Source organism: Mauremys reevesii, linkage group 12, assembly GCF_016161935.1.
Source record: "Mauremys reevesii isolate NIE-2019 linkage group 12, ASM1616193v1, whole genome shotgun sequence".
NCBI classification, from domain to species: domain Eukaryota; kingdom Metazoa; phylum Chordata; order Testudines; family Geoemydidae; genus Mauremys; species Mauremys reevesii.
Window position 1 is genome coordinate 39,990,114 of NC_052634.1, and position 12,157 is coordinate 40,002,270.

Here is a 12,157-nt window from a genome sequence, read left to right on the forward strand (position 1 = left end):
GTGGGTCCCCAGGGTGTGAGTGCTCCCATCCCCGATACAGGCTGGGGGTAAAACTGGCTCTCCTGTCCTGCCCAGGCGGTGCTACAGCAGCTGTTCACAGGGGCAGCAACCCCACTGTCACCCTGCAGCTTTAACCTGCTCCAGGGGTGACCTGCTTCCCCCTCCTTTGGGAGCCCGGGGACCCCGAACTTCCCAGAGTCACCTGATCGATGCTGAGCTGAGTTGTCCCTTGTGCAAAGCAGGGGGCCAAATTCCATGGAAACAATGGATAAGCAGGGGGCCCTAGGCACCTCCAGCCCTGGCCGTGAGATGTTCCCTCCCTTTCTTTATGCCCCTGTTGTTATTTCATGGATTGTCTGGGATGGGGGAAAAGCTGAGTTCACTCCAGGTGGAGGGGGGAAGAACCCTGAAAATCTCAGGCCCCAACTCCTGCTACGAGGATCACTGAGGTGCTGGGAATCTGCATGGGAAAGGGACAGTGTGAATTGTCAAGGTGGGGAATGAATATCAATCTACAACAAGATCCACCTAATTAATCACTGACACAGGCTAATCCTGCCGCAGATAGAAGGGAAACTGGGAGTGATTCTTTGCTGTTCAGCCATGGAAACAGTGACCCAATTGCACCGCAGTGAATGTGCTGGGGAAAGCTGGACTTTACAGGGAGGTGGAAAGAGCAGATCCTAGAAACACCTGGAGCTCCCCACAGCACTTCTGCCACCGGGGTCAGGTGTTGAGCGACTCACAGCGCCCCTCCCTTCCCATTACATTCCAGGAGGGGGTGGCAGCACCCCCACCCAATGCAGGGAAGAGGGCTGAGTGTATCTCTGCACCCTGAGCCCAGGGCACCCACTCTCTCTGCCCCACACATCGAATCTGGCCCTGCAGCAGAGTGACCCCTAAGAACCAGCAACTTCCAGGACAGCAGATTTGGCCTCAGAGCAGGGAATGTGTCCCTCATGCTGCTTTTAGGCCACTAGGTGCTCTGGAAACAGGAGGGCTCTAAGTGTAACCTATAGCACAAATGGCCCATCTGGGGATGTAGCTTAGTTGTAGAGCACATGCTTTGCATGTATGAGATCCTAGGTTCAATCCTAGCATCTCCAGGTTCTTTTCACCCTGCTGCTTTGCTCATGCCCTGCAGGAGTTTCAATCCTGCTCAGTGAGGGGCTAGTGCCAATTGCATGGAAGGTCTGGGGGGGTTTCTGCTCCTAAGTCTCCTCTGCACATTTAAGATTCCCACCTGCTGTGCTGCTTGGGACAAGGGTAGATGAGAAGGGAGAATCCTCCAGCACTGGAGGGAAAGGTCCCATCTGCACAGACTGAGAGGCAAAGACTAGACTTATTTCTTGTCTGGGCCCAATCTTTTCACCTGCTATAGCCCTTGTTCCAGCTCAGGTGGTAGCTAGGGGATGTCTCATGACTGCAGCCACGTTTGTTCAGTTCCACCCTCTTATAGAGCTTTGGTACAAGGCAGGAATCTTTTGTCTCTCTCCTGGGGAAAAGCCCCAGGATTAAGATGGATTCCTGTACCAGGTGACATGGTCACATGTCCCGTGAGACACCCCCCCCCCCCCAAGCCTTCATTCTTCCTGGCCTGACTCACAGATGGTGACGGACAGAGCCATCTCCAGTAAATTGTCCTGGTTAATGGGCCATCAAGAGTCCAAACCACTATTAATGGCCCACACTTTGCATCATTACAACAGGACCTCAGAGTTATAGTTCATATTTCTAGTTTCAGATCCAAGAATGATCGGTTCATACAAATAGGATGAACACACACCGTAGATTATAAGCTTTGTAATGATACCTTACAAGAGACCTTTTGCATGAAGCATAGTCCAGTCACTTTATATTCACACTCATTAGCATACTTTCATAAAATCCTATGGAGTGCAACTTCACAGCAGGGAAAGGGTTTTACTGCGGCACCTGGGAGCAGTTGAGTTTCATGTTCAGGCTGTGGTATGAGTTCCTTCACGTTTCTCGTAAGCACACAGGGACCTTCGCGGGTGCTCTCGATACAGGAATGGCCCAGATATGATAAAGTGATGGGAATTGCATTTTCCCCTTTTATTTCTGTATTTCCAATGACATTTCTGTTTGTGATTTCATTTTGCTTTGTATAACTGTGTTTTCTCCTGGATTTGATATTTAACAAAAAAAAGAATACGGCCTCAGGGCACCAGATGGAGGAGCAGGTGGGGCTAGGACTGCTAAGAGAGCGAGAGTAGCAGGTTTTCTGTATAGTTTCCTGCCCTCATTTTTCTTGACTAGTTTCTCTTCTGTACAAAATTTGCTTTTTGTAGAATGTGAGTCTAGCTAGCTCAGTTGGCAGAGCATCAGCCTTCTAATTTGAAGAGCCAGGGTTCAAGTCCCTGGTGAGGCAAAGAAACACTTTCCCCCTGTGACATACCCAAAGAGTTTTAGAAGGACTCTCCTTGACTTTAGTTTTTCCTTTTCAGGACATGGCCTTTCCCAGGAAGGGTCCTTTACTGCCTGGGACTGAAGGTGCTACTGCCTCACCTATCCACTGGCTTCACAGTCTGGAGGAAGAAAGGCCTCTGGGCCTGCAGCAAAGTGCTGTGTGCTGACTTTTTCAGCAAATGCAGGGCTGGCCAGAGAGGCATGTTCCCACTGAGACCTCCCTGCCAGAAAAAATTGTCCCCACAGACAGGGGCAGCTCCAGGCCCCGGCACGCCAAGCGCGTGCTTGGGGTAGCAAGCCGTGGAGGGGTGCTCTGCCGGTCACCGCGAGGGCAGCAGGAAGGCTGCCTTTGGCGGCATGCCTGCGAAGGGTCCGCTGGTCCTGCGACGGCGGACCTCCCGGGCAAGCTGCGAAGGCAACCTGTCTGTCATGCTTGGGGCAGCAAAATGCCTAGAGCCGCCCCTGCCCACAGAGTCCTCCCTGCTGGAAGTCTACAGTAATCAACAGGTGCTCTGCTTTGGGGGAAGAGGCAGCGTAGGAGCGGGGCCTTGGGGAGAAGGGGTGGTGCAGGGGCGTGGAGTTGAGTAGCAGGGATGGGGCTACTGTTCGGGCTCTGGTGGCCGCTCCTTTTAGGGAGCCTGCCCCGCTCCTGGTGGGACCACAAGACGTCCCAGAGCAGAGAGGGTGGCCAGCAGAGCAGTGACAGGGGGGAATGGCAAGTGGCCGGCAATGTGGCCAGACAGCGGAGGGAGAAAGGGGCTTTCCCCCCGGGAGGTGAGAGGTGAACTCTGGGTTTTCACTGTCCCAGGACAGCAGCTGTGGGTGAGGTGCAGTGAAGGGAGGGGCACATCCACAGAGCTTCTGGTGTCTGGATTTAAGAGCCCGAGGCAAAAGGCCACTGCCCAGCGCACTGTGTGTGTGGGGGGGTGTTTTGCTCATAGTGTTGTGTTATGAATCCTGATTGTGGTGTTTTCCCAAGTTAATACAAGGTGATTTTCCTCCTTTAGTTTCTTTTCTACACTCAGTGCGTGTGAGTGGGGAAAGTATCGCCTCTTAGAGGCACCCAGTGGCCAGGGTTAGTTTCCCCAGGTTACTGGGTGGGGGCTTAAGCAGACTGGGTGTTGTATTGTTGAAGAGGAGCCCCAAGCACCCAGACAGGGTGATTTTCCTCCTTTTTATTAAAGTTTCTTTTCTACACTCAGAACAATGTCCGCCTTTTCCAAAGAAGTGCTTGGAGGGGGGTTTCTCATGTTACCATGTGGCCTAATGGATAAGGCATCTGATTTCGCATCAGGCGATTGAGGTTCAAGTCCCTTCGTGGTTGTAATCGTGCAGTTTTACCTTTGGGCTGAAAGTCCTGCTCCCTTCAGGGCTGGAACCTCTTCTTGGCCGCTCAGGCCAATGCTCTGGCTTCAGCTAGAGCCCCAGGAAGGAGTTGGGGGGTGGGTGTCACAAAGGCTGGGGCATGAGCCCCAGGTGTTTCCAGTCTCACCTTTGCCCTTCCTGACTTGCCAAAGAAAGTCTTGCTGCCGGGCTAGTGTGTGCGCCTGTCCCTGTGCTGGAGGGTACTTGCTACACAGCGTCTTTGGAGCCTGGGTGTTTCTCTGCTTCTTGCCAGCTGGGGAAAAGCCTCTTGGGGTAAAATCTCCTGCCCCACTGCAAAAGTGAGCACCTTGAGTGGGACCAGTCAGAGGCCCCACCGATGGGGGCTGGCCCTGCTTTCCTACCATCTTCTGATGTTGGCCACAGAGCATCAGCAGCAGCCGCCCACATGCTGGTGACCTTCAGTGGGTGTTTGGCATGGCAGGAGCAGCCTGGCTGGGTGTTTTGGTGCCTGTCTGCTGGCCACACATAGGCATGGTCCTGACCTCCTCTAGCCCTGTGGCTTTTAAGCCTTCCCTTGGAGCTGTCAGCACCAGCTGCCTCTGCTCTAGGTGCCCAGAGGAGGAGGTGTTGCTGGGTCACTTTTACAGATGCCCCTTCCCTGGTACTGCCCTTGCTCAGCTGCACAGAGGAGCTTCCATCCCCAATCCCTGCCTGTCACTGCCCAGCAGCCCTCTGGCACCATTCCTGAGGGTCACCCTGCCTTGCTCTCTTCCTGCTGTGTTGGGAAAGGCAGCTCCCATCTCGCCTTGTTAAAGGTCAGGTGGGCCAACTAGGGGCAGAAGCCCCTTCTATGTTTTCCTACTGCAGAGCCCAAGCTCAGGGACTCACCTTGGGTCAGGCACTGCAGTGCTCCCAGAAAACAAGCCACCCCTGTACAAAGAGGGATGAAAGGGCCTGCCAAAGCCTGGGATTGAACCAGGGACCTTTAATTCTTCAGTCTAACGCTCTCGTAACTGAGCTACTTTGGCAGCTGCATTGAAGTATTTTGGCCTGTTGCTTCTCTGTCTGGGATATTTTTGTCAGCAGTTGCACACAAAAAGAACAGGAAAACGAACGGCTGCTCCACACCCCCACCAGAGGAACCCGACGCCCTTAGCTGTGGGGAGTAAGAAGTGGCTGTTGGCTGACAGGGCCTGTCCCCGAGCAGCTGGAACAGCAGCTGCCGCCTCCCCCTCGGCTCCAGGCTGTGGGAAATGCTCATTGCCTGGCTGCATGGGCAGATGCTGCTCCGTGCTCTGGAGAGCGTCTGTATTGCTCTGTCAACCCCCTGTCTTCACTGAGCCAGTCTGGTAAGGTCCCAAGTGCCCCCTCCAGCCTGGCAGCTGAGAGTCTGTGCAGACATCAGCCCCCCTGCCAGCCCCACAGGCAGCAGCAGCGCCAGCCCCCCAGCACCACAGGGGCACTCAATGCACTTCCTGTGGGGAAATGGCTCCTTGGCGTCCAGCTGCTAGAGTGAGAGCCAGGAGAGAGCAGTGTCTGGCTCACTGTGGGGGAGAGAAGAGACCTGGTGAGTGCGGATCTCCCTCAGCCTCCCCCGCAATGCTGGTCACTTCTATTGTCACTGTGATAGTCGGTGCTTCCCTTCAGGGCTGGCCCTAGAGGGGTGCAGTCCCCGGAAAAAAAAACCCTTTCCTCCTCCACCCCTTCCCCCAAGCCCCCACCCCAGTCCCATTCCTCTCCCTCCCCCACCTCTTTCCATCTCTGCTCCTCCCCCTCCCTGCCCAGCGCCTCCTGCACTCCACTGAACAGCTGATCACTGGCAAGTGGGAGGCGCTGAAGGGGAAGAGGAGGAGCTTGTCAGCAAGGCCTGTAGTGGGGAGCTGGCTGCCAGTGGGTGCTGAGCACCTATTTTTCTCTGTTGGTTCTGCAGCCCCGTAGCTCCCATGCAGTCGCTGACTCAGCTCCTTTCACACGCTAGAGAGAGGAGCAGAACCAGGGCTATGGCTGATCTATGGGGCACCAGGTGAGTGGCAGAGGCTTCAGGTGCTGAGAGTTTGCCTGACCCCTCAGGGACACAGTGTGAGGTGGTGTCCCAGGCATCTCTATGAAAGGAGCAGAACAGGATTTACTTGGGGTGGGGAAAGAATTGAGAGTGGCTCAGGGGGTTGTACAGAGGTATTGCCCGGGTGAGAGACTGGCTAAAACACAGGCGTTGCTGTGAGCAGGATTTGAACCTGCCTATTGAATTTCGACTCAACACCTTAACCACTTGGCCATCACAGCTGTGAGCACAAAATTGCCCCAGTGCCAGAGAAACTGGTAAAGAATCACAATGCCCAGGCATGAAGTCATCTGAGCTACAGAATTCCCACCGCAAACCTGGCTCCCAAAGCACAGGGGGGATTTGGGGTTCATTCTCTTTGCTTAGCCATGTGCAGTCGCACAGCAGGATGCAGCTGGTGGGACAGGGATACTGAATGCTCAAGGGTCAGACCCAGGAAGGTTGAAGCTGCATAAGCTTCTTGCCCTGAAGACAGCCTGCTCAGAGAAAGGAAACTCCCTTAGAGGGGTCTGCGGTTGGGATCGCATCGCAAGAGTCTTGCGCCGGGCCGGCAGCATGTCCGACAACGAGGACAACTTTGATGGTGACGACTTTGACGATGTGGAGGAAGATGAAGGGCTAGATGATTTGGAGAACGCAGAGGAAGAGGGTCAAGAGAATGTAGAAATCCTTCCATCTGGAGAGAGACAGCAGGCAAATCAGAAGCGGATCACAACTCCATACATGACCAAATATGAGCGAGCCAGAGTCCTGGGCACTCGTGCACTCCAGATAGCGATGTGTGCTCCAGTCATGGTAGAGTTGGAAGGAGAGGCAGATCCTCTGCTGATTGCAATGAAAGAACTCAAAGCTCGGAAGATTCCCATAATCATCCGCAGGTACCTGCCAGATGGAAGCTATGAAGACTGGGGTGTGGATGAGCTAATTATCACTGACTGACCTGCTTCCTGTCATTGTCCCTGGTTCCTCTTTCACCTGCAGATGCTTTTATTTTTGTTTATATTTGTGTAAATAAAAAATAAACCCCCATTTTTAAGCAAAAAAAAAAATTCCGGACTGGCTGTGTGTAACGCACTTCCACAGCATTGCCTTCTACAGCCCCTGACGCAGCCACTGGCCCGCCGGGGAGAGCTGGACCCAGCAGAGGCCCCGGCGGGGACCAGGCGGCACTTCGGCAAGTGCCCCTGGTGGGGCTGGCAGCCGGACTCTTAGCACCGAAGAGCCGGGGCTGGCCAGGGGAGTGCGCCAGGCCGGGCAGGTAGGCAGGGGGCGGGACCTGACTGGAGGGCTGGAGCCACGTGAGCAGGTGTGGGAGCAGAGCATTGTGGGAGAGGAAGCAGGAGTAATCAAGTGTATTTTCCTGTTTAGTTTGCATCAAGGACAGAGTAACTGTACCTGGCATTTGAAGCCTGAAAGCTTCACCCTCACCTGAAAAGTACTCACCATTAAGGGGTATGGGTTCCTAACGCCAAAACCTGTGGGGAGATAGGAATGGATGTTTGTTTAGAATCTGCTTGTATGAGTGGGTTCCTGCTGATTTTTTTTTTTTTTTTTTTTGCTGTTCCTGCTGTGTAAAGACAAAAGTATTTTGGGATCTCTTAGAATTGTTGTTAGTGCTGCACTGCTGAAATCATTAGTCCTAAGCTTATGCTATGTGATCTCCTTCACGGTATATTTTGGCCCTGGGAGATAAAAGGCTGCTCTGTGTGTGGTGTTAGGGAGTGAGGTAGCAAACATTAATGGCAGAGGTGGTGCATGTGCCACAGAAGTCGTGTGCCCCCCCCCGCCCCCGCTCCTGTCCAAGAGTCCAGTATTTGCATAAACCCACCCACTCACCTGTGACTAACAATCTCGCTCTGCTAACTCTTCCAGCAAAACAGACCAAAGAAAGTGTATGCGAGCGCTGTACCACAGCCCCGGTGCTCTTTTCGGTTCCTTCCCACAGACCTTTCCTTCCATAGCAATCCAGTTCCTTGCTTTTGCTTGGCTAACCACTGTAGGCATGTGCTATACCGTACCCTGAGCTGATTCCCGGCTTTTGTGCTCAATACAGCCTTGCCCCCTCCATGTCTCTGTGGCGCAATGGGTCAGCGCGTTCGGCTGTTAACCGAAAGGATGGTGGTTCGAGCCCACCCAGGGACGGTGCTAAGCCCCTGCTACTGCCTTGCTTTCCCGAGGCCTGTATGGGGAGCCTCAAAGGTCCCATTTTGCTACCTCTTGGCCTCAGAGCTTTCAGCTGGTGGTCCAAAGAGCAGGCTGGATGCCATTCAGAAACCCATCTGCCAGCAGCCGTGCCGGAGGCTCAGGCTTAATCCTCAAAGCCGAGCACAAAAACTTTCAGCCGGGAACATTTCGCTCCTTCCCGCCTCCGCCCAAGCGGCAAGGGAGAAGCGGAGGAGACAGGCCGGCTCAAAGACACCTCCCTCCCACTTCCCTGTACGCTGTGCAAAGCTCTTGGCCTGCCTCATGCCTCATCAGGAAAGCACGGCCATGCGGCCCAAGCCTGAGTCACGTCCGCGACCTGGCCCACCCCGCCCCGGCTGACGGCGCGCAGAGCCACGCGAGTCAATGGCAGGTCGAGTCGGGAGCCTCGGCTCTTTCCTGACAGCCACACACACAGCGCTGCCTAGCGCCCCAGAGCCTCCTCGTGTTCTCCCGCAGCAGCCGCCTGCCGGTGTGGGTGGGAAAAGGGGACCAGGAAGCACTGCAGCCTCATTCCGGGACAGGAGGCCCTCGCCACGCCCAGGCCTGCCTCTTGCCTTCAGCCCAGGCAGCCAGAGGTGCCAGGGAGCTCCTGGCAGGCCGCCGCTTTGCCTCAGCCACCTCTTGCCTCATGGCCTAGGCTCTTGGGGCTCTGCTGGTCACCGGCTCGCTTGAAGGCCCAGAGGGAAAAGAAACAAGCGCACGCGTAGCAGAGGATGGTTTCGATCCATCGACCTCTGGGTTATGGGCCCAGCACGCTCCCGCTGCGCCACTCTGCTGCTTCTTCACACTCTCCCCCTGTCACCTAGCTGCCACTATCCGGATTAGTGCCTTACATGCCCTCGCTCTGGCAGGCAGATGCGCTGGCTGCTAGGCAGCTGCCCTGGTCACAGGATTTTACAGCTAGCTTCTACAGGGTAAAAAGGATCTATTTGGGGTTTGGACCCCATTGGGAGCTGGGTAGCTGAGTGCCAGAGACGGGAGCACTTCTTAAACTGTTTTCAGTTACGCTTGTGGGGACGAGGTCAGCCTTGGATCCGTGTCTGCAGCAGGCAAGCACCTCTGGCTCAATCGCCCCCCGCCGTATTAGCAGACTAAAACGCGGAGCGAACGCACACGCCTTGCAAAGGAAGAGGAGCCGGGATCTCGAACAAAAGTCAGCATTTTATTAAGATGAGGTTCAAAGAAAAAAAAAGTGTACGGTACAGAGTTTTGGCGTAGAAGTTTCTGGTGCTCAGGGAACAACGTACAGCTTATCCAAGGGGTGCAAAGTTCGGTTTAAAATGGGGTGGCGTAAGGAATACATAATCTGCAATAGCCCTGAGGGGGGGTAAAAGGTTAACGTACAGACACTGAGTTAGGAGGGCATGTTGTCCATATGAGGGCTACGTTCGGGTGTGGAGTATAACGAGCGGTTACGACGATGAGGATGGATTGACCCGCGTTAGGTGAGTTTTAACGTTCGGTGTTTTGGAATCTTTGCCACAATCTAGTCGAAGCAGGGTCAGTATGAAGCCTACCCTGCCATCTGTTGGTGATCTGTCATCAAGGCCTTTTGGGGCTGATGTCATTTGCATGGTAACACCCACCCCGGATTGCATGATGGGAGTGCTTGTCCAAACGGTCATTTCAGCTGCTGCGGGATCCCCAGTCTCTTTGTTATTGGGGCAGGAGTAATCCAGTGTATTTTCCTGTTGATTTTGGATCAAGGACAGAGTAACTGTACCTGGCATTTGAGGCCTGAGAGCGTCACCCTCGCCTGAAAAGTACTCACCATTAAGGGGTAGGGGTTCCTAACGGCAGCGCATGGAGGGAGGTAGAAATGGATGTTTGTTGGTCTCTTGCAGGTGCTGCTGATGTCCTTTCTGCTGTCCCTGGTGTGGAAAGACAGAGGCAGAGGTGGTTTTGAATCTTTTCAAATTGTTGTTAGTACTGCAGTTGCTCACCCTAAGCTTATGCCGTTAGATCTCTTTCACGGTGTATTTTGGCCCTGAGAGGTAAAAGGTGTGTTGTTAGGGAGTGAGGTAGCAAACGTTAGTTGCAGAGGTGGTGCATGTGCCACAGAAGTCGTGTGCCCCCCCGCCCCTGTCCAAGAGTCCAGGATTTGCATAAACCCACCCACTGACCTGTGACTAACAATCTCGCTCTGCTAACTCTTCCAGCAAAACAGGCCAAAGAAAGTGTATGCGAGCACTGTACCACAGCCCCGGTGCTCTTTTTGGTTCCTTCCCACAGAACTTTCCTTCCATAGCAGTCCAGTTCCTTGCTGTTGCTTGGCTAACCACTGCATGCATGTGCTATACCGTACCCTGAGGTGATTCCGGGCTTTTGTGCTCAATACAGCCTTGCTCCTCCATGTCTCTGTGGCGCAATGGGTCAGCGCGTTCGGCTGTTAACTGAAAGGATGGTGGTTCGAGCCCACCCAGGGACGACGCTAAGCCCGTGCTACTTCCTTGCTTCCCCGAGGCCTGTGGGGGGAGCCTCAAAGGTCCCATTTTGCTGCCTCTTGGCCTCAGTGCTTTCAGCTGGTGGTCCAAAGAGCAGGCTGGATGCCATTCAGAAACCCATCTGCCAGCAGCCGTGCCGGAGGCTCAGGCTTAATCCTCAAAGCCGAGCACAAAAACTTTCAGCCGGGAACATTTCGCTCCCTTCCCGCCTCCGCCCAAGCGGCAAGGGAGAAGCGGAGGAGACAGGCCGGCTCAAAGACACCTCCCTCCCACTTCCCTGTACGCTGTGCAAAGCTCTTGGCCTGCCTCATGCCTCGTCAGGAAAGCGCGGCCATGCGGCCCAAGCCTGAGTCACGTCCGCGGCCTGGCCCGCCCCGCCCCGGCTGACAGCGCGCAGAGCCACGCGAGTCAATGGCAGGTCGAGTCGGGAGCCTCGGCTCTTTCCCCTGACAGCCACACACACAGCGCTGCCTAGCGCCCCCAGAGCCTCCCTCGTGTTCTCCCGCAGCAGCCGCCTGCCGGTGTGGGTGGGAAAAGGGGACCAGGAAGCACTGCAGCCTCATTCCTGGACAGGAGGCCCTCGCCACGCCCAGGCCTGCCTCTTGCCTTCAGCCCAGGCAGCCAGGGAGCTCCCTGGCAGGCCGCCACTTCGCCTCAGCCACCTCTTGCCTCATGGCCTAGGCTCTTGGGGCTCTGCTGGTCACCCGCTCGCTTGAAGGCCCAGAGGGAAAAGAAACAAGCGCACACGTACCAGAGGATGGTTTCGATCCATCGACCTCTGGGTTATGGGCCCAGCACGCTCCCGCTGCGCCACTCTGCTGTTTCTTCACACTCTCCCCCTGCCACCTAGCTGCCACTATCCGGATTAGTGCCTTACACGCCCTCGCTCTGGCAGGCAGATGCGCAGGCTACTAGGCAGCTGCCCTGGTTACAGGATTTTACAGCTAGCTTCTACAGGGTAAAAAGGATCTATTTGGGGTTTGGACCCCATTGGGAGCTGGGTAGCTGAGTGCCAGAGACGGGAGCACTTCTTAAACTGTTTTCAGTTACGCTTGTGGGGGACGAGGTTCAGCCTTGGATCCATGTCTGCAGCAGGCAAGCACCTCTGGCTCAATCGCCCCCCGCCGTATTAGCAGAGTAAAACGCGGAGCCAACGCACACGCCTTGCAAAGGAAGAGGAGCTGGGATCTCGAACAAAAGTCAACATTTTATTAAGATGAAGTTCAAAGAAAAAAAAGTGTACGGTACACAGTTTCGGCGTAGAAGTTTCTGGTGCTCAGGGAACAACGTACAGCTTACCCAAGGGGTGCAAAGTTTGGTTTAAAATGGGGTGGCGTAAAAAATACATAATCTGCAATAGCCCTGACTGGGGGTAAAAGGTTAACGTACAGCCACTGAGTTAGGAGGGTATGTTGTCCATATGAGGGCTACGTTCAGGAATGGAGTATAACGAGCGGTTACGACGATGAGGATGGATTGACCCGCGTTAGGTGAGTTTTAACGTTCGGTGTTTGGGAATCTTTGCCACAATCTAGTTGAAGCAGGGTCAGTATGAAGTCAACCCTGCCATCTGTTGGTGATCTGTCGTCAAGGCCTTTTGGGGCTGATGTCATTTGCATGGTAACACCCACCCCGGATTGCATGATGGGAGTGCTTGTCCAAACGGTCATTTCAGCTGCTGCGGCATCCC

At 54.6% G+C, this 12,157-nt stretch overlaps 1 protein-coding gene, 3 non-coding genes and 1 pseudogene across 4 annotated transcripts; 3 read left to right on the forward strand and 2 right to left on the reverse strand.

The window, feature by feature from the left end:
- LOC120375816 overlaps nt 1-12,157 on the reverse strand; it is a 647,258-nt pseudogene that overhangs the window by 423,603 nt on the left and 211,498 nt on the right.
- On the forward strand, nt 6,366-6,804 carry LOC120375822 (DNA-directed RNA polymerases I, II, and III subunit RPABC2-like). The gene has a single exon (XM_039496765.1). The coding sequence runs from the start codon at nt 6,374-6,376 to the stop codon at nt 6,755-6,757; it is 384 nt and encodes a 127-aa protein (XP_039352699.1). The 5' UTR covers nt 6,366-6,373; the 3' UTR covers nt 6,758-6,804.
- Nucleotides 7,887-7,960, forward strand: TRNAN-GUU. The gene has a single exon. It is a non-coding gene; the product is annotated as a tRNA-Asn (tRNA).
- Nucleotides 8,728-8,799, reverse strand: TRNAM-CAU. Its single transcript has one exon. It is a non-coding gene; the product is annotated as a tRNA-Met (tRNA).
- TRNAN-GUU lies at nt 10,378-10,451 on the forward strand. Its single transcript has one exon. It is a non-coding gene; the product is annotated as a tRNA-Asn (tRNA).

Excerpts from the sequence above, each read along its gene's own strand:
- LOC120375822 (XM_039496765.1), top strand. The coding sequence starts at position 6,374 with ATGTCCGACAACGAGGACAACTTTGATGGTGACGACTTTGACGATGTG.